Source organism: Dermochelys coriacea, chromosome 1 (assembly GCF_009764565.3).
Source record: "Dermochelys coriacea isolate rDerCor1 chromosome 1, rDerCor1.pri.v4, whole genome shotgun sequence".
Lineage (NCBI taxonomy): Eukaryota > Metazoa > Chordata > Testudines > Dermochelyidae > Dermochelys > Dermochelys coriacea.
The window spans coordinates 136,710,165-136,737,668 of NC_050068.2; the positions used below are offsets into that span (position 1 = coordinate 136,710,165).

The 27,504-nt window shown below is 40.6% G+C and overlaps 1 protein-coding gene across 1 annotated transcript; it reads right to left on the minus strand.

Moving 5' to 3' along the window:
• Nucleotides 1-577: 577 nt before the first annotated feature.
• On the minus strand, nucleotides 578-27,101 carry CLTRN (collectrin, amino acid transport regulator). Its single transcript, XM_038380723.2, has 6 exons — nucleotides 26,984-27,101; nucleotides 26,531-26,589; nucleotides 18,484-18,569; nucleotides 7,486-7,602; nucleotides 5,538-5,732; nucleotides 578-956 (listed from the first exon to the last, which is right to left on the minus strand). Exons 1-6 carry the CDS (start codon nucleotides 27,048-27,050, stop codon nucleotides 800-802), a joined length of 681 nt encoding a protein of 226 aa, XP_038236651.1. The 5' UTR covers nucleotides 27,051-27,101; the 3' UTR covers nucleotides 578-799.
• Between the last annotated feature and the right edge of the window lie 403 nt (nucleotides 27,102-27,504).

The following is a 27,504-nucleotide window of genomic DNA, read 5'->3' on the forward strand; positions in this document are numbered from 1 at the left end:
TCTTATACCTGGGAGAGCCGGGCATAAGGAAAAGGGCTTCCCAGTCTGGAAGGCAGGAAGTGGGAAAAACGGAAACCTAAGATATGAGAATAACTGTAAAGAAAAAGTTAAAACAAAAGAAAAAAAATTTTATAGATAGAAGTTGAAAGAAGAAGAGGAAAATACTAACTACTCTATCAGGTAAGGAACTATCTATGAGGAGCAGCAGGCTCTGATAGTGGCTTCCATCCCAGACCAAAGGTAGTAGAGAAGGAACTGGAGCTGCCTGTCTGACCAAACAGTGCTCTCGCTCTCTCTCTCTCTATGTACATACATATGTATATATATATGTATATATATATATATATATCCTGTGCACAGTGTGAGAGACACAAGATGCACATGTGCAGTCCTACGGGCACTTCTGGTGAAAATCTCCAATCCCAGGTGCAGAAGACCCTGCCGCACCTACAACGGAGCACCAATAGGGACATCACTTGAAGAAGAACAATGAACTAGTCATAATGATGTCTTTAAATAATCGTTAATAACTAAGCATCTGATATAAGACAGCCTTCAACCTCATTCCACCACACACTTCTTGAAAATGTTTAATGAACAATTGAGTGGATGTCCTCACATTTGCTTTAGCTTTGTAATACAGATTTGTGTGTTTGTGTTTTATCAAGGAAAGTTTCTCTCAAGGGAAAATAACTGACAAGTCATATTTTTCTTGCCTTGATGTTTGACATTCATCAGTCATGACTAGATAAAGATAGCACAATCTCTCTCAAAGAAGCCAGAAAGAAACTGTGACATTTCATAGTGGTGTGAACCGTTCATCATCTGCTGCGTAGACTCCATTAGTCTGGCCTGCTTTTAAATCCAGTATATCGCAGGGAATCCCATTTTCTGTTGTCACTGGTGTGTCACATTTGTCTTCTAAATCACCTATCTCTGCAGACTCATTGTTATTTCTAAAAAGGAATAACAAAATTACATTACTGCTATCAAAGTGTACCATTCAACAAAGCCTGGAAATAAGAAAAATAGTTTAGCATGCACTTTTATTAAGAAGTTTATAACACACTATATACAAAGAGGCATAGTCTAGTCATCTGAGGATAGGAATGGGAGACAGAAATTCCTAAGTAAATTTTAATATCACTTTCACACTGGCTCCCTTCTGTTGCTTCACTTAACTTCTATACGTCAGTTTCCCCTTCTGTAAAATGGCTTGGAGGAGGGTGCAAAATAGAAAAGGAAAATAAAGAATAAAATACACATTCATATACTTAATAGATTTCAAGGCTATAAGGAGCCACCATGATCATTTAGTCTGACCTACTGCATAATACAGACCATAGATTTCACTCAATGATTGCTGCATCTATCCCAACAACTTGTGATTGAACTAGAACAGATCTTGGCATCCAGCTGTGACTTAAAGACACATGTTAGATGTTAGAGAATATATGCACCACATTTCTTGGTAATCTATTCCAATGGTAAGTTTCTCTCACTGTTCTAAATTTGTATCTTATGTCCAGTTCAAACTTCACTAGCTTTAACTTCCAGTCATTGGATCTTTGCCTGCTAGATTAAACAGCAATATGTCTTGCATACTTTCACTTTTCCAGACTCAAATTCTGATACCAACCATACTAAATAGCTGCTGAAGAAAATGATCTAAACTGACAAACTGTAAACAAATATAGTCAACAATGTCTGTATAGTACCTTTAATTTCCAGATTTATTTTGACCTTGAGATCAGCTGATTCATAGCTGAAGAACCTGCTGTACTTTACAGACTGTAGCATCAGCAATTTAGAATGATAAGAAACTCACAGGTTAGCTACAGTTTTTCTTCCAATCCCATAACACTTTGTGATAACCTGACTCAGTACTTATACATCAGTAATATTAACAATAATAAAACTTTATTGACCTGCGAGAGATACTTGGACTTTAGAGACCTGCTAAAAATAAATGAGAGTGGCTAATCAACTCCTCTCCTCCTGCTTGTGACATGCTTTTAAAGGGAGAGGGTGGCACAGTCACATCTTCTGGGGTTGTCCCTCCTAGCTTGGAAATGAGACAAGTCTGTTAGCAGAGAAGGAGATGACATACTGCCATGGTGATAGACAGAGGTGAAAGTAAGCAGGTATGCCCCGGTACGGTGTACCGGCAAGAGCCAGTGCGCCATACTGGGGTGAATCAGCTTTCCCAGGTGCAATTTAAAGGGCCTGCGGCTCCCAGCAGCAGCTGGAGCCCCCAGCCCTTTAAATTGCTGCAAGAGCCCCGCTGCCGGAGCCCTGGGATAGCAGCGGTGATTTAAAGGGCCCAGGGCGGTAGTGGCGGCCGAGCCTGGGCCCTTTAAATCATCACCAGAGCCCCGCCGCCATTTCCCCAGGGCTCCGGTAGGCTCTGGGGACGATTTAAAGGGCCCGGGGTGGTAGTGGCGGCTGGAGCCCCGTCCCTGGAGCCCTGCTGCCGGAGCCCTGGGGAAGCGGCGGCGGGGCTCCAGGGACAATTTAAAGGGCCCAGGGCTCCAGCTGCTGCTACCGCCCAGGGCCCTTTAAACCACTGCCAGAGGCCCCGGCTGCCGCTGTTACCCTGGGGAGGGGGAAGGAGGCACTTGCCGGTACACGGTGGGCCGGGGCTGGCTCTGACCTCCCCCAGCCCCACCCCTTCTGTCCGAGGCCCTGCTCCTTCCAGGGGCAGAGTTGGCCCTAGCCCAGGCCCATACCAGTAAGTCCCAAGACTTACTTTCACCCCTGGTGATAGAGCTAACACATTGGAAACCAGGCTTATGAAGGATTGGAGAAAGAGTCTGTTCAATATAGGCCTGATTCAACACCCATTGAGCTCAATGCCCAACTGCCACTGATTTCAGTAGAGAGCCCTATAATGAGGGGACCTGAAGCTAGAGCTAAATGGTTCTTGGAGTTGTATGCGGGGACAGTAGATTTTGAATGTTACTCACCAACGGCCTAATCAAGAAAAGCATCCTTATTCGGGACAGCACTGAAGCATGTGCTTAACTTCAATGAGACTTAATAAGTCCCACTGAAGTTAAACACGTGCTTACATGTTGTTCTGAACAGGGATGGATTTAAACACGTGCTTATATGCTTTACTGAATCAGGGCCTAAACTTCCTTACATTGCTCACTCTGTAAGGGTCTGATCCAAAGTCCATTGAAGTAAAAAGAGCCAGATTTTCAAATACTCAACACCTACAATGGGGGCTAGATTTCTGAAAGCACTCAAAAGGAAGCAACTCCCAGTGTGACCCAGTGTGACACCCAACAAGCTGAGCTCCTTTGAAAATCTGGTCCCAAGTGCCTGTCTCTTCCCTTGGGAAGCAAAGTGCCCCAGACCTTCCCTGTAACCCTTAAATCCTCCCAGCAGTGGACAGGAACAAACGCATTTGTTTTCCCTCATTTTCAACTCCCTTCAACCACTGTTGCATTGAAAGTATGATAGAATTCAAACATGAGCTGAGTTTGTGTTTTTCTGAGAAAAGATGGTAGCGAAAAGAAGACAAGGTAAGCCAACAGAAAAAGAATCTAATGAAAATATAAGGGCAAGAGATGGAGCAGAGAATGGGCAGGGTGAAAAACAAATTTAGAGAGGCTGACAAGAGGAAGAAGCAGAGAAGGGAAAAGAAAAATATTCTAAATAAAACAAATTAGACAGTATACACCATATATAGGGAGCCCTCTGTGCCAGCCTATTTATTTTTGAGAAGGAGGAAGGAGATGATGGGGTGTGTCTTTTGTCCCTAATATACAGCACAGGCTTCCCATTAACTAGAGAATCATGATTACTTACTATTATAGTTATTAATTTGTATTATGGAGGGCCTTGAGGCCCAAATGAGGATCCTGGCCCCACTGTGCTAGTCACGGCTCACATGCACAATATGAGACAGTTCCTGCCTTGAAGAACTTACAGTCTAAGTAGACAAGACAGTCAGAGGATGAGATACAGGAAGTATTATTATCCTAGATGTACAGAAGGGGTAATTTCTGTAAGAGTAACAGAGAGATTAAGGCTCAGATCCTCATAAGGATTAAGGTGTCTAACTCCCATTGATTTCAGGGGAGTTGATTGATGCCCAAGATTACACAGGAAGTTTCTGGCAGAGCTAAAAACTGGACCCAGATCTTCTGCGTCTGAGGTCAGTGCCTTAACCACAAGAACAAGCATTCATTCACTCGTTGGGTTTTGTTCTTGTTGTTTAAAACAGGGATGGGATTAGATAGTGAAGAGTTTCACAAATTCATACTAGTCTTCTGAATCCAAAAAAATAATTTGAAAGCCTCACCAAACCTCCAGCTCCATAGGGTTCACTCAACACTAGCAGTAAATGTTATTTTTACCCAGTTGTTTCAACCTCTTTGCCTAAAATGAGGCACTTTTATACTGGGGCAATCTCTGCAACATCCCAGTCTTCACACATAAATCCATTTACATTGGATTATTCATCAGTATTTTTTTTTTTTGCCACTGGACATTTGCTAATTTTTAAGCTATCCAGCTGTCCATAAGAGTTTGTACTTTCCCAATCTATCTCCGATTCCTGTTTGAGCCTGCAATGAAATCATAATGCTTGTGACAACATATCTATGTCCATGATGATCCAAGTCAAATAAAGGATGCTCTCTTCACTGTATGGTCAAGCAGGAGAGTCTCAGATGTGCTTAGAGTTGTCCTTATCTAACAACTATCTGAAATAACAGCAAGTAGGAACATAATGGGAGCCGGGTGTCAAAACCAAGGTTCCAGCCACTCCCTTCCCCTCTCCATCCCCATGAACTCACGGGCTCACAGCAGTAAGTATCAAGTAAGTAACCCTTATTATGACTGCTATGACTACTATGCACTCATCACTATGACTGGTGTTGCAATTCCCTGAAATAGGGCAGGGTAGTAAGGAGAGGGGAGACAACTACTCCTTACTCTACAGCATAGCTGTGATAATTTAGTCTCATGGCGAGTCCAATCTGGAATTGACCATGTGAGATGCTGAGCTCCTAGAACTCCTCATGAAGTGAATGAGAGCTGAGGCCATACACTGACTTACAGGATCAGGCCCTTTTAAAATTTCAGTCAAATAGCCCTTTGGTCATTGGTCTGGCCTACGTGTGGCTCCTGAATCTGCACAAATCAGGAGCAGTGTTTTAAATCTGCCAGTCTTAAAAATCAGTAGCCACAATCATTGCCAGCCACAATCATTGCCACAATAACTCTCGCATGCCTTATCTCTGACAGGAGACCTACCTGCAGTGCAGGGCTGGTGGCAAATAAACTCCTTGTAAAGCAATCATCTTTATTAACAAGGCTTCCAAGATCACATTCTTACCTTTAGTTAATAACTCCACAGTCCAAAATAACAACACCTGCCCTTTGAAAGGACAGATATCCTCAGCTGGGGAGAAAAGGCTGCTATTGTTTCTTTGTAACTAATGTGAACTGCAGGGTGACGCAACCCTAACACTTCTAGTTCACTTAATTCACTAACAGTTGGTTAAAACAAAAGCACAGCTTACTTTTTGCGTTGTCGGATTCCTGACACAACAAGGAAAAGAATTCCAGCCACAACGAGGCAAAGAACAACACTGAACACGATAAGCCAGACAGGCACAGTGAGTTCAATGGGTGGTGATAAAGTGGAGGAAATTTTCAAGAACTGCAGTGTGCTGTCTGTCAGTAGGAAGGCACTGTTGATTCTGTTTCTGTTCATCCTTTAAAAAAATACAAAACACAACACAAATGATAAATATATTTATAAATGAAAAGACAATGAGGAAAATATAGCCCTGATGTAGGCAGTACAACTCTGGCAGGGCTGAATGTGGCCCAATATGAAGTTTTTAGACTGCATACATTGCATAGCCACTGTCACTGATCCCTATATATCCTGTGCAGGGTGTTAGCCACAGAATCCCATATGCAACTGTTTTAAAGCTTAGGGGATAAGGATGACAATTGATATTTTCACTGTTTATGTATTTATTATAATATTAATTGTTTCTACTTTGGGTCATGCGTAGACTCTCATGAGATGGAATATGTACAAAACAAATGGAATTGTAGCTAAAACAAATGTTATTATTATAACTATTAGTGTAATTATTATTAAAGGAGGAATCTTGCACTTGTGAGATGTTGATTTTGATTCATAAACACTAAACAGATTTTGCATGTCCAACTTAGATTCAGAATACTGTCAGCAAAAGTAGTTGAATACTGAGCACAGGAGTTCTCATTCTGCAGAGAATTTTGTTTCTTGTCTCTAACCTACTGATAGGAATGTAAACATTTTTAAAAGTGTATACTCTTCTTTAGTAGGTGAGAGACAACAGTTAAAAACCAAACATGCTATAACAGCATCCAATTTCTGTGGCAAACAGTGCCTATAAAAGACTTACTGTAAATCAGCTTATGCTACTGAATGTATCAAAGAACAACAGAAATGAATTTAAAAAAGGTACATTCCAAGACTCTTAGCAAGTTTCAGTGAATAAATAACCTCCTTCGCCCACTAATGCACTGAAGTTGTTGCTGGGTATCTCTGTAAGAAATAGTTTAATCTGCTCAGAAGCTTAAAGTTAATCTTTCCAAAAGAACCCATACTCATTCATCAGGAATTAGGTATTACGCCTTTGCAAAGATAACATGATTTTTAAAGACAAAGTGCAATATATTTAAATACAATGGGTTTATTTTTCGCTTGATGCTTGGGAAACATATGTGGGTAACTCTATTTATGGGAGTTACCCTTGCAAAGCCCTTGTGAACACATTGTAAACTGTTGAGGTCAGATAACCTATTTTTCTTCTCTTCCTATGCAGCTCCATATTATGGTTTTTCTAGCTTCAGCGCAAGATTTTTAATGGAAAAGTGGGATAACTTATGCTACTCTGTATTGTGTGCAAATGGTGCTCATCTACTACAGTGACAGGCTTCCTACAAAGACCTAAGATAAAAAGAATATGAGCATTAGATTATTTGCTTGGTCTGACAGTGCAATATGAAACTGGAACATTCAGCACTAAAAGCATGAGCATCTGTTACTTGAATTAAAAGTACTAAATCTCCTGTCTGGGAGCTGTAGCAGACTCTGTGGATCAGCCATTAGAGGGGCATGTGCAATGCACACTGAACAGTGGGCTACAGTCAGAGCTCATCATGTCTAGATATCATAAGAACCCACAGTTTAAAAAAAGGACACCTTTCAAAGTTGCAATCAACCTCCCAAAGCCATACACGTTACAAGAGTTTAAAGAAATTGTTCTCCCTCAGCCACATATAATTCCTTTTAATCTCACATGCACGTAGGAAGAAGAGTATGGACCCCATTGTGTTTATCTATAAACTAATTCATGTAATTAAAAGATACAGAGTGCTAGTTCATATGGCCTGAGACATAGGCCCACATTAAGAAAGCATCTTTGGTTACTGAGGAAGAGTCAGAGGGAGGGCCAATTACTTTACCTTATGGCTGCCTCTACTTCACTTCCAGGAACAGTTGTCACATTTTTGGCAGAGTCTGTGACCACAAACCAAAATGACACCCTCTCTGTCATATTGCAAAGCAGCACATTGGAAATTCTGTGAACATTTAAAACAAAATGAAGTCATTGGAAAATAAGTACAAAACAGAAGTACATAATGAAGTGATACATATTATCACCGTATTTTGCAGTGTTTTAGTCTAAGGAGAAAAACCTTTTAGAAAAGGAAATTATTAGCTTCTGTTAATCTGACTGAGAAAGAAATACTGGTCATATTTTCTATCCTCCAATATAGGAACAAAACAACTACAAAATCACTGTATTTATAGAGGCTTTATTTTATTTTAAATACATTTTCTAGCCATATCATCACCGTCAGCTCACCACTAGGAAGTGTGTTTTATCACTGTTTAAATTTCAACCATTGAAATTTAAACTGTGAACTTGTAGGGCCAGCTTAGCCGGGCAGGGACCATATTTTGGTTCTGTGATTGTACAACACTCACCACAATGGGGTCCTGGTCCAAGACTGGGGCTCCTAAGGGATAAGATAATAATAAATAATAATAATAATAGTGTACAGCTAGAAATATGACATCAGGAGCAAATTCCCTAAAGTTGCCATAAGGAAGTGCACATTGTACTTCCCTGCTCCAGTATGGTCCCTTGTATCTCAGGGAGGACTGTGGGCAGAAGCGATTTTATTTCCACTTGGAACTCCATAGGCGCTCCTGGGGCAGGAGATGCCTTTGAGAGTGCTGAATCAGTGCACCTTCCAGCTGCCCTGGCCATGCCCACTTTCTGACCAGTGTCACTCATCTTACTGGGGCTGTGTTGGTTCCCTATGCCCTCAGTGGAAGAAGGGAGGCTGTGGACACTTTGTCTGACTGCAGTCTCCTCTACAGACTTTTGATCTTGAACCATTCTGAGAGGGTTTATGCCAGAAAAAGCCAGTCTAGCCCTGCGAATGAATCTAGCTCCTTTGTCACTTGCTGTAGTGGTTGTTGAGTGGATTGTGGAGGCAATGGGCTAAGTTTACTAGGGACTGTTAAACCTTGAATCATTCTAGCACTGACCCATTGCATTTAGGTTATGTTCAGCTACATTTAACTTTTTAGAGGCAGAAACATTCAGGTGGATGTGAAGCAGTTATTGGAAGCTTTGTATGCAATAAGATTTTCACGAGTTGCTACATAAAATAGAGTCTGAAAATGTCTTTAAAATTTAGGTTTTTGATACTCCTATACTTATCAGTAATTCATAATGAAAATACCATTAGAAATAGATGAAGGATTAAAATCCAATAGAAATTTAAAGTATATCTGATAGTGGCTGACTTTGTATTCTGAAAATAAAGGTGGCCCCAGACTGAGACTCCAGTATCTGAACAGATTTTAGGTGACATTTGTGTAAGCAGCTGTTCTGAGCAAGTGGCACTTGCAGATCAAACTCAAGAGTAAGGGCCCAGATTTACTTCCACTGAATTTCCTGGGCTGGTTAACACCGGCAGTAATTCAGCATAGCACTGGCAAGTCTCCACACACAAGTGCCCTGGCAGATCCCCACTGGGAGGACAGCACTACCAGCCCTCATGTGGAGTGAAACCCTGAGGCTATGTATGCAGTAATTATAATGCCCAGTATTTATTATTATTTTGCCATTGGTTCCTCCTCGTTTTTATGGCGTAGCCCATCCTTCTTAAAACAAAAGTTTTAATATTTATTCCCCTCTGGTTTCCTAGTGGGATATATTTCCTTCTGCAAACAGCTACCCACAACAGAGTAATGCAAATGTTCTATAGTGACATCTGCTGGCTGATCAGAAACATAATTAACTAATTTCCATCTCTATTTATATCATGAACAGGCAAATGCAATTATTGATATTTTTAATAGTCGAGCAGCAAGACTCATGAAAACAGGTAAATTGTACTTCCTTTGAGCTCCCTGTTATGTATAAAATCCTTGCATAATTATAATCATCCAGAACTTGGCTCCACGGCCACTCTTCATCAACAGAATCTGAGAGCAGCAAATCCTTCTAGGCTTTGAAAAGAATGAAGCTGTTGTTCATGGGAGTTTCAAGTCAGCTGAGTAAATACCAAGAGGGACTACAGTGCAAGACACACCAGTTCACATATCTTTCACAGCATGGTTATCATACAAAGTTACTCTTTTATATATACCATTTCCAACGCCCACATGTGGTCATTCATACTGTGCTGTAACATTATATGTAGCTAGGGTGACCAGAGGGTAAATGTGAAAAATCAGGATGGGGGTGGGCGGTAATAGGTGCCTACATAAGAAAAAGTCCCCAAAATCGGGACGGTCCCTATAAAATTGGGACATCTGGTCAGCCTACATGTAGCTAACAGTCAGAATCTGTTCAGACTGCAAAACTTGGCTTCATTATGTAAATTACCATTATGTAAATTGGTAAACATATGTCATGATGTGAATATTTTTTATTTATTGCAACTTTTTATTAAGGTAAAGTTACAATAAAACTGCCTTCTGTGTTAGAAATAGATAGCAAGTGTCAATATTTTGCCATGGAAATGATAGATGAATCAATGTTAGAATGACACACCGGACCGGATCTTCGGACCCACAGTATGTGTACTAGCAAATCTCACCAGTTAGCTTTTTTTAATATACGACATAAATTATTATGAGTATTCTTGTAGTACCTAAGAGCCTTAGTCATGGACCAGGACCCTATTATGCTCGGCACTGCACACACACAGAACAAAAGACATGCCCTGAACAAAAAGCTTACAATCTAAGTAATAGTTTTCTCCAGATCAGTGAGCAGAAGGAACAAATACTTGTAAGTTTCTTAGTCAGGGGGCAAAGTAACTTCTCTCCTGGGGGAGTTACCGGATTGTCAAGGAATACAAGAAAGTGGCAGGGAGCCAAAAGACAGTGCAGAGGCACAGAGCTTCTGTGCAGACCCTGTCCTCTACTGCAGTGGTTCTCAAAGCCAGTCCACGGCTTGTTCAGGAAAAGCCCCTGGAGGGCCGGACTGGTTTGTTTACCTGCCGCGTCCGCAAGTTCAGCCGATTGCGGCTCCCACTGGCCACCGTTCACCGCTCCAGGCCAATGGCACGTCCTTTGGCCCACACCACTTCCCGCAGCCCCCATTGGCCTGGAGCAGTGAACCACGGCCAGTGGGAGCTGCGATCGGCCGAACCTGAGGACACGACAGGTAAACAAACGGGTCCGGCACGCCAGGGGCTTTCCCTGAACAAGCGGTGGACCAGCTTTGAGAACCACTGCTCTACTGGATCATAGGAGAATCACAGAATTTGGGTTCTTCTGAGCCCCTTGCTCTGACATTTTGCAAGGCAGCAGACCATACTCCTCCCAATAGAACCTTCTGGAAATTATAAGGATTTTTCTGTGAAGAGTAACCAGCAGGGCCAAAATACTCATCTTGACATAATCAGTTCAAATCTGAGAACACACAAACACTTGTCATTCCATTTCTAAATGGTCAAAATATTTTAAATACAGATGTGATCCTTGTGTGGAAGATAAAGAACAAAGTTTGGTTCTGTATGGTAGGTCAATGAAAGATACTGCAGATTTTTAAACATAGGTGTGATAAAAGATACAGCAACAACTGATTCTGCTATTTGATTGAAAGTAAATGTTCTCACATTCTTTATGTGCTAAAGATTAACTTGTCTCCAACACAAAAGAGATGCACATTATTTCACACAAATCACAGATTAGGGAAACCAAAGTTACCAACACAAATTACAGAGGATCAATTTTTAACACTGCGCGATCAAAGGTTGGTTTATGTAGTTCATGAATGTCTGTATTTCAGAGTGAATTACAAGGCCCTATTAAGCAGGAAATCGAGGATTTGTGCCTCTGTTGGAAAAGTTAAACTTTTCAATAAACATTCATTTTCTGTCTATTATTAGAGAATTCTCAAATGGGTAGCGTGATTTTTCTGTTTCACACAACTTTGTACATTTAATATGTCTTTAAAGTGTTAAGCACAAATTACTGGTTTATTTTTAAAATTCTGATTTTAAAAATTTTGATATATTTTAGATTGAAGTTTGAATTTAATGGGAACCTGCCCTGACATCCTGACATAAAGTAAGGTCTAAGCAGGGCTTAGTAGTAACGGAGGGGCAGTAATGGGCACCTACTGCTGGCCTATTTCCATCTCCTATGCCAAAAGCTGGTCACTGTAGTGAAGAAAATCCTCTTTTATCCCTCCTCCAAGAGTCTAGCAAGGGGTCACTTTGAATTCTAGCAGGTAGGGGGTTCTGACTATGCTGATCCATCCACTATTCATCTCTCATGTCTTTGAAGAGTACGAATCAGGTGTGAGGGTTAATGAAGCCCTGAAACTGCAGGAGCTATGGAGCATCTCTCGTGCTGATCAGTGACTTTGTAGCAATGATTCTTTCCCCTCCCAGATCATCCCCCTCTGTGCACAGAAAGGATTTGGACCTATACTTGCAAGGGGAACAAGGATTTGGACCTTTATGCAAAAATGTAATCCTTCAAGCATTCTCTGGTTCCTGTGATTTCATAAATCTTTGATCAATTGTGTAGGACTCATATTGTTTAAATCTAGACCATAACATGCCTCAGTGGTAATCAGCTAGTTTTTCTTTTATGATACTGAGTAACTCATGGTGAATCTTCTATGACCCCTAATGAAAATTCATTGACGTTTTGCCAGTAAAATCACTGATACTGTAAAATGGAATTTAAACAGATTATCTAATCAAAAAATTAACTGGCACAAAAATTAAATTGCTAGATTAAAACAACCTTAGCCGATAAAGAAAGTGGAGAGGGAAATGTTTCTGTGACTTCAACACACAACATTTTAATTGGTCTAATATGACAAATTACAGTACACTGTTTCTCCCTTGACAATGTAGCACCAAAGAAGTATTCCTTTTCCAATGACACACAAAACCTCAACTCCAAGCAAGCAACACTGGCACAAAATGTCACACACCAGGGTGTTGGTAGTACGACCTCGTGATCAGAACAAGAGCCTGGCCTAGTGTTTGGAGCAGAACCAAAGGACAGAGTTGGAGGCATGGTCAGGAGACAGGCCACTGGCCAGAGCCAAAGCAGAGGCAAAAGGTAGAACTGGGGACGTGGTCAGGAGACAAGACAGTGGTCAGGGTCAGTTCTGAGCAATGGAGGGACCAGGGCTGGAGCAGGGCAGGCAAGGTGTCATAAATAAAAAGGGAAGGGTAAACACCTTTAAAATCCCTCTGGCCAGAGGAAAAACCCTTTCACCTGTAAAGGGTTAAGAAGCTAGGATAACCTCGCTGGCACCTGACCACAATGACCAATGAGGAGACAAGATACTTTCAAAAGCTGGGGGGAGGGAGAAAAAAAGTCTCTCTCTCTGTCTGTGTGATGCTTTTGCCGGGGACAGAACAGGAATGGAGTCTTAGAACTTAGTAAGTAATCTAGCTAGATATGCTAGATAGCTAGATTCTGATTCCTTTAAATGGCTGAGAAAATAAGCTGTGCTGAATGGAATGGATATTCCTATTTTTGTGTCTTTTTGTAACTTAAGGTTTTGCCTAGAGGGATTCTCTATGTTTTGAATCTAATTACCCTGTAAGGTGTTTATCATCCTGATTTTACAGAGGTGATTCTTTTTACTTTTTCTTCTATTAAAATTCTTCTTTTAAGAAATGGAATGCTTTTTCATTGTTTTTAAGATCCAAGGGTTTGGGTCTGTGGTCACCTATGCAAATTGGTGAGGATTTTTATCAAACCTTCCCCAGGAAAGGGGGTGTAAAATTTGGGAGGATTTTGGGGGGAAAGACGTTTCCAAACGGACTCTTTCCTAATAATAATAATAATACCGGTTAGACGTTTGGTGGTGGCAGCGAAAGTCCAAGGGCAAAAGGTAAAATAGTTTGTACCTTGGGAAAGTTTTAACCTAAGCTGGTAAAACTAATCTTAGGATGTTTTCATGCAGGTCCCCACATCTGTACCCTAGAGTTCAGAGTGGGGAAGGAACTTTGACATGGTGGCAGAGCGGTGGGATTAACTTGAAATCATTTTGAGATCAATTTGAGATTTTTTGAACCAAAAGCACAGATTTTAAAAGAGTTTTTTTTTTCCTTTGGGCTGCTGAAAAGCAGGTTTTTGGCTGAAAGCAGTTAGAGGTTTTTTTTCCCTCTGCTTTGGGGCCAGAGCTGAGAAAAAAGGGTATTTTCTTTTGTGAGCTGGAGTTTTCTCTACCTAAAGGCAGGGTAGTTAACCTCCTGCACGGAAATTCAAGTCTTCACAGACCTGAAGTTTTTTGTTTTTTGTGTTTTTTTTCTTCTCCTAAGAGCAACTAGAGGGGTTTTCTGCCTATATGCCTGGAGACAAAGGTGTTAGGGGTTTTTTTTAGGATTTCTCTGTAAGCTGACAATCACTATCAGAGAACATAGGTATTCGGACAGCACAGCAAAATTTTACAAGCCAAGTTTTTTTGTTTTGTTTTCTTTCTAACTCTCGGGTGTAAAGTTAGTTAAAAACAGAGAGGTTAGGATGACAGACTCCACGACTCAAACAAAGCTGGAATTAGCCAGATCTGAGGCTGAGGAAAAACAAAAGGAATATGAAAGACAGATAGAACTCATACAGAAAGAAATGGAGGCAAGGGAAAAAGAAAGGGAGGCTGCCCACAGGAGGAAAATGGAGGCAAGGGAAAAAGAAATGAAGGCAAGGGCCAAAAAAATGGAGGAGAAAGAAAAAGAGAGGAAGCATGCACTGGAGATGGAGAAGACAAAGGCTCAGGAGAATATGCCAAAAACCCTAGCAATCCTTCTCCAGGTATTACTTCCCATCCCAGAAAGTTCCCCACCTACAAGGCAGGCAATGATACTGAGGCCTTCTTAGAAAACTTCGAAAGGGCCTGCCTTGGGTACAGCATCTCTACAGACCAATGTATGGTAGAGCTGAGGCCACAGCTCAGTGGACCCTTAGCTGAGGTGGCGGCTGAAATGCCTAAGGAACCAGTATAAACTGTTTAAAAACAAGGCGAGAGTCAGAATGGGGCTAACACTCGAGCATTCCCGTCGGCAGTTCAGAGCCCTAAGGTGGAAACCAGACGTGTCATTTACCCGGCATGCCTACCACATTGTGAAACATTGGGATGCCTGGATATCAGCAGCAAGTGTTAAATCTCCAGAAGATATGCACTTCCTAATGCAAATGGAGCAGTTCTTAGAGGGTGTTCCTGAGGAAATAGAAAGATATATCCTAGATGGGAAGCCCAAAACTGTAATCGAGGCGGGGGAGATTGGAGCCAAATGGGTGGAGGTGGCAGAAAAGAAAAAAACTGGTCGCAGTTGGAGCAATACCAAAAGGGACAACCCCCGACCACACCCTACTACCGGAGGCAGCCCAAGGCTCCAACTACCCCCCAAGGAACCCTCCAGACACCTTATCGTCCCGCCACACCATTCTCCAGCAACCCACCTCGCCCCAGTGACCCGTCAGCTGGACGATGTTTTAAATGTAACGAGCCAGGGCATGTAAAGGCCAACAGCCCCAAGAACGCCAATAGATTATAGTTTATTGCACCGGAATCACCCCAAAGGTCCTCAGGCCCAGATACCTCCCAGATACCCTCGGAGCGAAGGGAAATTGTGAGTGTGGGCGGGAAGAAGGTCAATGCGTGGAGGGACACTGGAGCACAAGTGTCAGCTATCCATGCTTCCTTAGTGGACCCCAATTTAATCAACCCAGAAATCCAAGTGATGATTCAACCCTTCAAGTCAAACTCTTTCAATTTGCCTACAGCCAAGTTGCCGGTCCAGTACAAGGGCTGGTCAGGAATGTGGACTTTTGCAGTCTGTGATGTTTATCCCATCCCCATGCTGTTGGGGGAAAACTTGGCCCATCATGTGAAGCGAGCCAGGAGAGTGGGAATGGTCACCCGCAACCAGGCTAAACAAGCCGTCAGGCCTAGCTCTGTTCCGGAAACTTCTACCCGGACCCAGTCAGAGGTGATGAACCCGGACCCCAGGCCAATGTCTGCAACAGCAGTAGTGGATCCAGTCACAGAGACCCAGACAGAGCCAGTCCCAGAACCAGAACCGGCGGAACAACCAGCACCAGACCCATTGCCAGCACTGAATCCAGTACTTGCAACCCCAACACCAGAGGGCCCCACCGAACCTGAACCGGCAGCAGCTGATAACCCTACACAAGAGGCTCAGACGGAGCCTGAACCCCACCATAGTACACCAGTGGAGAGCGATTCACAGTCAACGGAAACAGCTCCATCCTCTACATCGCTTCCAGAGAGACCAAGCATAGGTCCACAATCCAATGAGGAAATGATGTCTCCAGCATCAAGGGAACAGTTCCAGATCGAACAGGAAGCAGATGAAAGCCTCCAGAGAACTTGCACAGCAGCATGGAGCAACCCACCGCTTTTCAGCTCTTCCAATCGATCCAGGTTTGTTGTAGAAAGAGGACTTTTATACAGGGAAACTCTTACTGGTGGACACCAGGAAGATTGGCATTCTCAGAGACAGTTGGTAGTTCCAACTAAGTACTGGGCCAAGCTCTTAAGCTTAGCCCACGATCATCCTAGTGGCCATGCTGGGTTGAACAGGACCAAAGACCGTTTGGGGAGGTCATTCCACTGGGAGGGAAGGATGTTTCTATCTATGTCCGCACTTGTGAGGTGTGCCAAAGAGTGGGAAAACCCCAAGACTAGGTCAAAGCCCCTCTCCTGCCATTCTCCATCATTGAAGTTCCATTTCAGCGAATAGCTGTGGATATTCTGGGTCCTTTTCCAAAAAAGACACCCAGAGGAAAGCAATACATACTGACTTTCGTGGATTTTGCCACCCGACGGCCAGAAGCAGTAGCTCTAAGCAACACCAGGGCTAAAAGTGTGTGCCAGACACTAGCAGACATTTTTGCCCGGGTAGGTTGGCCCTCACAGATGCAGGAACTAATTTCCTGGCAGGAACTATGGAAAGCCTTTGGGAAGCTCATGCGGTAAATCACTTGGTTGCCACTCCTTACCACCATCAAACAAATGGCATGGTGGAGAAGTTTAATGGGACTTTGGGAGCCATGATACGTAAATTCGTAAATGAGCACTCCAATGATTGGGGCCTAGCACGTCCCTTGGCCAGCACGTCCTTTAGCCCGCGCCGCTTCCCGCAGCCCCCATTGGCCTGGAGCAGTGTACCACAGCCAGTGGGAGCCGTGATCGGCCGAACTTGCGGATGCGACAGGTTAACAAACCCGTCCGGCGCGCCAGAGGCTTTCCCTGAACAAGCGGCGGACCAGCTTGGAGAACCCTGATCTAGATAATACTTAGTCCTTCCTTGAGTACAGAGGACTGGACTAGAAGACCTCTCAAGGTCCCTTCCAGTACCACGCTTCAATGATTCTCTTTGAGCAGTAGGATTTGTAAATTCCCAAGGCAGATAACTGGGTTAATATTAAAACTTAAGACCATTTGATATCAGCATAATAATTTTTCTGCTTCCAAGTCAACTTAGTATTATTTCTATTGCTATTAGCATAGCATGCAAGTAGCAGTGATGTCAGCAGGGGATGGAGCATCTCCCTTGTTTTTTCCCCAGGTGGGTGAAATTGCCACAAATTTGAAGAAAAAAATTATGAAAACGGTTTCTATCTAAAGTAAGTAAGAAGTGAATCTTCATGGATCATAAGCTGAAAAAGTGAACAATCTTGAAAAAGCTTTACAGGTCACCTTTAATGATTTGTTTACTTCAACTCATTTTCTCTGAGAAGCACTCATGTTGTTTGCAATGACGTAAAATAATAGAAGCATGCTGTCACCTGACTTGTTCCTGTGGAACCTGAGGAAAGCAATGGTGGTACATACCAGATATGGCTCTCTAGCTTCTTATAAATCAGAATGAAATGGTAATGAACCAACATCTCAATTATGGATGGGGTTGTTCTATTTAAAACTCAGTACTGTAGCGGCAATCAAATATCATATGACTCAGATTAGCTAATCTCTTTGCAAATATGGAAAATGCTTCATCAGACTCAGTGGCAGCCAGGGCCAGTTTTGCTTAAAAGTAAATCTAAAGCCTGGTCTCAGTAAAGTACTAGAGCTGCAGACATTTCTATTTATATTCATAAACAAAAAAATACAGGATACCAAAATATTTTTATATTGTTTTCATCTCTAAGGTGGAGGTGAGTATATTAAAGACATAGGAACTGCCACACTGACACTGACCAAAGACCTATCTAGTCTAGTAGCCTGTCTTATGACAGTAGCCAATACCAGAAATTTGAGAGGAAGTTATAATACTCAATAACATGGGGGAGATTTTCTCCTGACTTTAGCTGGTAATCAGTTTATGCCCTGATGTGTGAAATCTGAAGCTTTTTCCTGATTGAGTGTAAGATAATTAGGCAGTTGTACTCTTAGGGACAGATAACCCTCCAAATTCTGGTAAGTGTGCCATTGTACATCACTCTTGCCTTCTTGCATGCTGGCCTTTCTGCCATCTTGTCTATGAGATGCAGAGGGGAGCATAGGTAACCAATGACAAAAAAGGGAACTGAGCTTCTATCATCATGCCTACCTGAGAAATAACACTGCATTTCTCATTACTGCTACCCTTGTCCTTTCTTTCCCCTTCCTCCAACTCTTGGCTGTTCAGAACCTTCACTTATGGTGTCATATATTACATTTAAGGCCAAATTCTCTGCTAGTTTAAATAGGTGCAGGTCCCCTGAAGCCGACTAACTAATTTATGGCAACAGAGAATTTGGCCCGTAGATTGTACACTGCTTTGGGAAGAGATCATAAGCCGCCTAGCACATATCAGGATGGCAAAAAAAAATAACAGCATTGCAGTATGCTGGTTCTACATAGTGTTTATTTTTATAACTTCTCTATATCAAAATAGGTTCCATCATAAGCAATACTGTAAACACGTATATTGGAGGACTGAGTGTGCACTTACTGAGTTGTTTCTTTGTTGGAATATCTTCGCATTGCAAAAGCCACCATTGCCTTGAACAGGTATTCTTCACTTGCATCCCAAGCATACTGTAAAGAAAGACAGAAAAGTAACAGTTCTAGCACTAGTACTGGCAGGGAGGGGGTTACATGGAGCACTGACCCTGAAATAGTCTATCATTCAAAAAGAAATAAATATTCCTGATAATGCTATGAAAATAACTTCTTGAATATTGTTTGTTGTGCATAAAGGATTTTTAAATGGCTTGTCAGAAAGTACAATACACAGAACATTATAACTTTTCAAAAATCTGAATGGACTGAATGCTTATGAAAGTTGCCAGACTGACAGCACTAGAGATCTAATTTTAATCTTCATCAAAGACTAGGAATACCAACAGAAGCTTCCCCAAGCTCCACTAAGGTGGTTGGGCCCTATCCTGGTCAGATCACTTCTGTGAACAAATGTGAAGTCTACACGCCATTCCCATTCAGTTCTTGGCTTGAACAGGCAGAGAGAGTAGTCTTCACTGTCATTCATAGAGGTGGTCTGAACAGTACAGGGCAGAGGCACCTTCATTAAGTTTGGGGAAGAAGTGCTAGTTGTGATGCTGGTTTCTAAGATATGGACATCTGTACATCATGAAAAGAACTCATTTCATGCAGACAATTGAATAGTAATCAAATAGTAGCAACTTTCAGAGAAAACAGAGCAAGGCTAGATAGTGACATAGAAACGAAGGACCATTGTCTATACCTCTTTTACAATGAATACATTACTATCTGTCCATACAGTTTCCCAAATATCTGTGTGTGTGTGTGTGTGTATATATATATATATAAACTCAGCCCTTACATAAGCTATATATACCAGTTATATTCTACCAAATTAATCTTTGGCACAGGTAGGTATAATTCTAAATTAAGTTGAATAGAGTTGCACCTGCTTATGTAAGGGCTGAGTTTAACACATTGTCTTGAAACCTGACAGAAAACTGCACTTAACATCATTAATGTTTTAAGAGATAAAAACTGAAAGCTTCTAAAAATATTCCTATCTCTGAGTCCATATTAAGCAATAATTGTAACAACGTTCATTGAAACTATAGAACAAAGAGCTTAAAGTGCAGTTAAACTTCGCAAAATGACTTTGTAAAAAAAATTGTGTGGGTCCATGTTTATTATTCCTAAATAACTTCATATTGTGTTTGTTCAGTTTGCTAGTACAATGATTTTTTCCTCTAACTGTCCACTTCTGTGTACCTATTCTAAGATCTGAAAGTCAAACTGTGTTATTTTTGTTCACAAATTATCAACATCAGTTATAAAGATTCTGCAACTGGAATACAGGGCCAGATTCTCAGCTTGTGTAAAGTGGCATACCTCCACTGACTTCCCTGGAGCTATGCCCAACTCACACCAGCTGTGAATCTGAGCCGTCTTTATTAATTATTGATTGTGTGCCAGACAGAAAAGAATTCAGCTAACCCTTCCATGGGTGTATTGGCTGAACATTGGTAAAGGGTATAAAAAGTAGTAAAAATTAACTTTGAGTAAGAAGATGTCATTTTTATAGTCAATTTGCTGATTATAACTGCACTTTGAAATGATTGCAGAATTAAAGTTAAAGCAAAGCAAATGTTAGGACAGATTAGGATATTCAGCTAAAGGAAAACATATTTTAACCACTGGGCATATTATTTTACATTTCAATACACCCACAAAGTAACCACAAGTACACTCCTATACAGGTTTCAGAGTAGCAGCCGTGTTAGTCTGTATTCGCAAAAAGAAAAGGAGTACTTGTGGCACCTTAGAGACTAACAAATTTATTAGAGCATAAGCTTTCGTGAGCTACAGCTCACTTCATCGGAACTACTCCTATACAGTGGCTCAAATCCTAGCCCCATTACATTCAATGGCATACCTCCCAACGTTTCCAGTGGTGTTGGACAGGTCTTGCCACAGGAGGGGGTGTCAGGTACTGCCCTGAGGAGTAGAAGGCCCTGGCTGGAAGGAGTTGAGTGCTGCCCCCAGTGGGTTGGAGGCCTGGGGAGTTGCAGGACAAGCCCACCCTGCACTCACCCCACAGCAGTGGCTCCTGTCCCACAGGTCTGGACCTGGCTCCCTTCACCCTAATAGGGTAGTGGCCATGCCAAATTTGAGTGACACTGCGATGGGTGCCATGCTGCCCGTCACCAGGGAGGCAGGCTGAACCTGAACAGCAATGTGACCCCATGTGCCAAGACCCAGGTTGCAATGCCTGGAGTGGGGAGCTGGGCCCAGCCAGCCCCTTGGAACAGGAGCCACTTTATCCATGACAGGAGGCTTCAGGGGTCAAAGTAGGACAATCCCAGGAAACCTAGGACTGTTGGGAGGTATGTAGCGGGAGGTCTGCTATTTACTTCAATGAGGCCAGGATTTCACCAAGGTTTTCTATATGCAGAAAGAGAAATATACTAGCATGATACAACACTTATATATATTTTCATTCACAACTATGTACAGGATAACAGTTCTTCATAGGAGTAATAGCAGACCAATGTGGTGAATGTAACATCCCTGAAAAGGCAGCTTTCAGAATCTGCTCTGGAAATACTGCTTTGCCTTCAGTGTATGATCGGTCAGTGGCTTCTATTATGAGGATATAATAATGCTTCTCATTGGGTGTTTTAGTGCTTGAGGCCAGAACATTGACAAACTTGCATGGACTGATCATTGAAATGGTGTTTTGGGTCCTATGGGCATTTCTGGCATTTTCTAAAAGGGATATTAGCAGTCACTGAAGTCCAGCAATACCTAGTTGAGAGTGGTGAACAATGAGGCAGGATCGGAACGTGGTTAAGGGCATGTCTGCTAGTATTTTCAAAAGGCCTCACTGGGATTCCATATATTTATACAAGTCCTGCTGCTCTAGACCTGCCTTGGGAATGACAATCTTAACACTCACCACACACATCCCTTGGAGTAGGCTGATGCAGCGCACTTGAGACTTTCGCACTGATTATAGCCTGGTTACAAAAAGCATCAAATACACTGCAGATTATTACTGCACATAGAGAGGGAGAAAAGAGAGAGGCACTCAGGCTGCTTCAGTAAGTACAAATGCCACCAAAATATAGGCTCCATCCATTTATTTTGGTTTAGTCCTCTGCTATCCTGATGAAGAAATGTTTTCACAATTTCAGGTTTTCAGGCAGCTTCAACAAGTCCAATGGGCTTTTATTTTTTGTATTTAATTCTAATCAACCACAAGGATTGCATCTATTGCCATTTCTATGACAGGTTGATTTAACCTTCTTCCAGCAGTTTGCTGGAAATTAACAATTTGTTGGAATGATAATATTGGAGGTCAGAAACTGCATTCTACACCTAATTTGTAGCTTTCAGTATAAAATGAGCTTTTCAAAAATCCACATTATAATTGTCCTAGCAGAGCAGATACTTAGCTCTGCTGCACAGCTTGCAACTGTTTGTTTGTTTGTTTTTTTGAGGGGGCAATTTCAGTGCAAACATAAATAATAATACAGATCCAAACATAATAGTGAAAATGACTAATTTTGATTTTTAAACCCTGACAGCCACATGAGCAGGAGGAGGAAGGGTATATCTCTGTGCAGGGATTTCACTCCTGCACATAAACAAGGATGTGAACCACATGCATGATACCATCCTCACCTCCCTTGGGATCCACACAGGAGAAGTGGCAGGGACTCGGTGGGTTATATAAACTATGGTATAAACTACTCATCACCAAATGAGGAGACCTTACATAGGCCATTTGAGATAAGGCTGAACTTGGACATGGAATCTGTAATAACTCAGAACTTGGGTAATGTTCAGATACAGATCCACATCTGAATGTTAGCATTTGGGCCCATCGCTAATGTCTAGGACAGTGGTTCTCAACCAGGGGGTACAGCAACTCATCTAGATATTTGCCTAGTTTTATAACAGGCTACATGAAAAGCACTACTGAACTCACTACAAACTAAAATTTCATACAATGAGTTGTTTATATGCTCTACATACTATACACTGCAATGTAAGTACAATATTTATATTCCAATTGATTTTATAATTATATGGTAAAAATGAGGAAGTAAGCAATTTTTTCAGTAACAGTGTGCCGTGACCCTTTTGTATTTTTATGTCTGATTTTGTAAGCATGTCATTTTTAAGTGAGGTGAAACTTGGGGATACACAAGACAAATCAGACTCCTGAAAGAGATACAGTATCTGGAAAGGTTGAGAGCCACTGGTCTAGGAAATAAGAATGGTGCTAACATACGGTAGTGATGCGGGCCAACATAGAAACAAGAACATAGAAAGACAGAATGGTAGTCTGAACAAAGGACTCTGTCCCAAGGCCTAAACTTTCTTCCTACAGTTTACTTTCTTCCTACAGAACTGATGAAGATGTGAGACAGCAACAACAAAAAGACTGAGACTTAAAAATAAAAGATATAGTATAAAAGAACACTGAATGTAGATGAGAACCACAAACCTATTTTTCATCATTTTAAGGACATCTGCATTCAAACAACACAGCACTGTTTACACTGCTAAAAGAAAAGATCTTCCTCTTATTTGTTCATGGAATTACTGATTGACTCATGACTCACTATTGTACTTTTTCAGGACAGCTCCAAGAGGAAAAAATCCCTGTTAAATTCATCATTATACCTATTTGCCCAGCTCTCAAGACATTCACATGAGGGGCCTTGAAAACAGATGACTATATAAGCTCTAGTGCATGCTAATATAGATAATAGACATAGCACAGCATTACCAAATACATTTATTTTTAAATAGCTGAGTACAAATTTGGCTTGTTTACATACTATTTATGCACATATTGCACTGCTTTGTACAAGAGATATTCTGAACACATCACTTGCAATTCAGAAATCAATAGCACACTATCAGTGAAAGAGAACTGCAATATTTAACACTACAGGTTCTGTGCTGATCAGAGAGCTATTGCACATACCATCTTCTGTATTCTGTAAGTAGCAGAGTTATACAGACAGATCTAGCATTCAAAAGGTAATGTGATACTTTAGCAGTCTGACTCTATTGGTCAAACTGATCCTAGACCTAAGAAGGCATAACAATCTTTGACTTTAACACGTATTATATTTATTTACACCATGGCCAGTATGGTCCAATTAATTTAACTCTATCACTCTAAATACCTATGTGACTGGCAGTCATCAAAAGGATTTGAGTAGTACCAGAGTTCTCAAATTATTTCATCATGTTAAAATCATTTTAATGGTTTAATTTTATCTTGCAGACCACCTCCCCTTCACTGTGTGATCACATTCCCTCCATTGGTGATGAAATAACATCTGTGTGTCAGTTACAGCAACTGCTTACATGGAAAAGATATATTAGTAAAGCATTTACTGTATTTTCAGCTCCCCTTTAGTGTGATTTAGTAGCTAGAAATACAGAGGATATACAGTACCATGTGATCAGAGGCTCTCTGGGATCACCAATGGTCTAGACCAATGGTTTTCAAACTGAGGTACGTGTACCCCTGGGGATACAGAGAGGTTTTCCAAGGGCGTACAGGAACTCATCTAGATATTTGCCTAGTTTTAAAACAGGCTACATAAAAAGCACTACTGAAGTCAGTACAAACTACAATGTCATACAATGAGTTGTTTATACTACTCTATACTCTGAAATGTAAGTACAATGTTTATATTCCAATTGATTTATTTTTAATTATATGGCAAAAATGAGAAAGTAAGCGATTTTTCAGTAATATTGTGCTGTAACACTTTTATTTTTATTTCTGATTTTGTAAGCAAGTAGTTTTTAAGTGAGGTGAAACTTGGGGGTATGCTAGATAAATCAGATCCCTGAAAGGGGTATAGTAGTCTGGAAAGGTTGAGAGCCACTTGTCAAGACAACAAAGTTTAGGAAACTCAGTAATAACTTATAATGATCTGAATTAAAGAAGTAATAATATTATCATATGTATATTATAGTAGCACCAATAGGCCAGCCAGGTCCAGGCTCCATTGTGTGAGGTGCTGTATAAACATAGTAAATGACGGTCCCTGCACCAAAGAATTAACAGCCTTATTCTTGAACATGATAAAGAATGGTGTCTGTCTTTGCTACCATTACAAAACAGGAGAAAATCATTGATTACATTATTCTCTATTATTTGTTAGCTCTACTGACCTATATGCTAAACCCCTGGATGTATAGATCTTTATGGGTGATCCTGCCATCCAAGATTTAAAATGCCAGTACTGCTTATAGTCTTGTATCACCGTATATTGCACATTCATTTGAAAATGAATAAAAGTGATTTAAGTAGCAGAACATCTAATCAATGATGCAATAGGAGACTAAGTATTTTCCATCTGAAACTTATGTGATTGCACTATCTCTCCTCCATGTTAAAACTGGAAAGATAGCATTGTGCCCCAAATTATTAAGACTGAATTAATTTTAGAGTATATTGATATATATTTGAATGTAATTTATTTGCAGACAGCATTAGAAGTGCTGTAAAAAAGTAACCATTCATTGTGCATCTAGAGAAGCAATTATTGACCATCTGTTGATACTTCTGTGAGTCAACAAACTATTCTCAGAAGATTGTTGATGTAAAAACTATCCTAAATCAGATTGTTGCAGTTCTTTGCTTTATTCAAACCTCTCATACTGTGAGAAATAAGCTACAATTTATTCTGTGTAAAACAACTAGAGGAATACTTTATTATAACAAAACCCAAATTAAGGGGTACCTTTTTGAGCTACTGCTTCAGTAAAACAGTACTGAGTGATGTAACTGAAAAAAATATTTATTTGACTATAGTCAGAAAGATGATGTTATTGTTAAGGGAGAAAACACTGTGAACTGTCATTTTCATTCTTTGCTCAGAATGGAAACAGTTGTAATCAAGGTGAGTGTCAGGTACAATTTCATCATATTTTCTGGTTTCATAGTAGCAGCCGTGTTAGTCTGTATTCGCAAAAAGAAAAGGAGTACCGGTGGCACCTTAGAGACTAACAAATTTATTAGAGCATAAGCTTTCGTGAAGTGAGCTGTAGCTCACGAAAGCTTATGCTCTAATAAATTTGTTAGTCTCTAAGGTGCCACCGGTACTCCTTATCATATTTTCTGTTGCAGGATTATGTTATTTTAAATATATTTTTAAAACAATCTAATTTAATCTGTTTTTATTAAAGTTTCTTAGCCAAGGAAAGCTGATTTAAATATTGATTTTCAAAGACAAATACTTTAACATATATCCTGACAATCTACAATCCCTATTTGTTCTGGCTGTTGCACTTTCTATCACAATCAAGTCCCTGCTCACTCAGATTTAAATTATTTCACATTTCAGTTTTATTTGGGAATAGTTTCCTGTGCCATAAAAAGAGCTTGCATATCTGCAACAAATACCTCTTACAACATGTTACTGTGGCACTTTATTTCCCAGGCTTCTAGCATAACTGGGTTCTTGTCTTCCAATAAAGAAAAGTTCAAGACATTTCATATCTAATTCAGTGTTGAACCCTGTAACATACAGGAGATATACTGTTAGTATTTGAAACTGGGGATGAATTGATGGGTTCTGTCCACTGATCTGAAAGTCTGAAATAAAATAAAAACTAAAGAAGATCTAAGTCTTTTCCTGCTTATCTGCCAAAACTTGCTTGCCTTTACATTTAGCGTTCTCAAGCAGAGCAGGTTTAGCCAAACTAGGAGAGACAGAATTTGTATTTACATAGCACTTTTCATATTGAAGGTACAATATCTCAAAGTGCTTTCCAAAATAATATACATGGAGCATTCTCTTTATGAAGAGGTATGCTTTATACTTACTGTTAAAGGACGTTTGGTTTAGACCAATGCTATCCTAACCTCAAGAAACTAATACCTGAATTATGACTTGATGGACAGTTTATTACAGTGAGGACGTTGGTGCAAATTGTCCCCTCAGAGATTTCACCATTTAAATTAGCACTTCTTAGTCAGTTATTCAGTCAGAAAGAATACATGAAGATACTCTACTTACTGCATTATCTCCCAAAGCTGTTTTGATACTAAGCCGTACTTTGAAAGCATTCTGTGCATCTGAGACAAAGAAAAAGAAAGCAATAAACAGAAAAATAAGCTTGGAAAATTAGTTTTTAAATTATTTACTTTTCCAACTGTATTACAGATCAGAGCATAAAAGCTTCTAAATGTATCTTATTACATGATTAGGAGATGTCAACATTATTAGTGTGAACAAGCCTGGACACTGTGGATTCTCAATGTGGTTTTAACCATGATCTCTTCAGAATAGAATAAGATTGGCTTTAGCAACCTATTCACAAACTCACAAAAGAGGTGAAGGCTCAGAGTATACACCCTCAAACTCTATACAGAAGTGTTACAAAAATAAGTCTAAGCAGCCAGCTTTGAAAGTGTCTACCAAGTTGAGACATTTAACTGATAAAGGATGAGGCTCAATTGCAAAACTTACCTGGCTTGCAGAGCTCAGAATGAGCAATGGTAAGCAAGGAGAAAGCAAGCAGCAAAACCCCTAACATCCTTTCAGAGTGGAAAACTTGTGGCAAAAAGAAAAAAGTCACCACAGTAAAGCAGTCTTAAACTTTCTGTGACCCAGGATTAAAGCATCAGCAGAAAAAATGAGCAACTAAGTAAAAGGTTTAATAATTAACCCCATTATTTTAGCTAAAACTGTCATTGGAAAGAACCATTTTCTGTTTACTTTTTTCTCTTTAGCAAAGAGAGAGAGAAGACACATTTAATTTTCTTCCTCCAAGCTATTTCCTAAAACAATCAAAAAACTTCATATGCTAGCCATAGCTATACTTTCTGGTCTTTTTGATCATGATCTCCAACACATACCAAAAATGTCTGAGATCATAAGGTACTTAATTCAAGGTCAATCTGCAGTCTAGTAGCTGTGTGATGTGCTACCACTCACAGGATGTGAAGTTGCATTGTGCTGCCATTGTGCAACATCGACAAGTTCTAAGA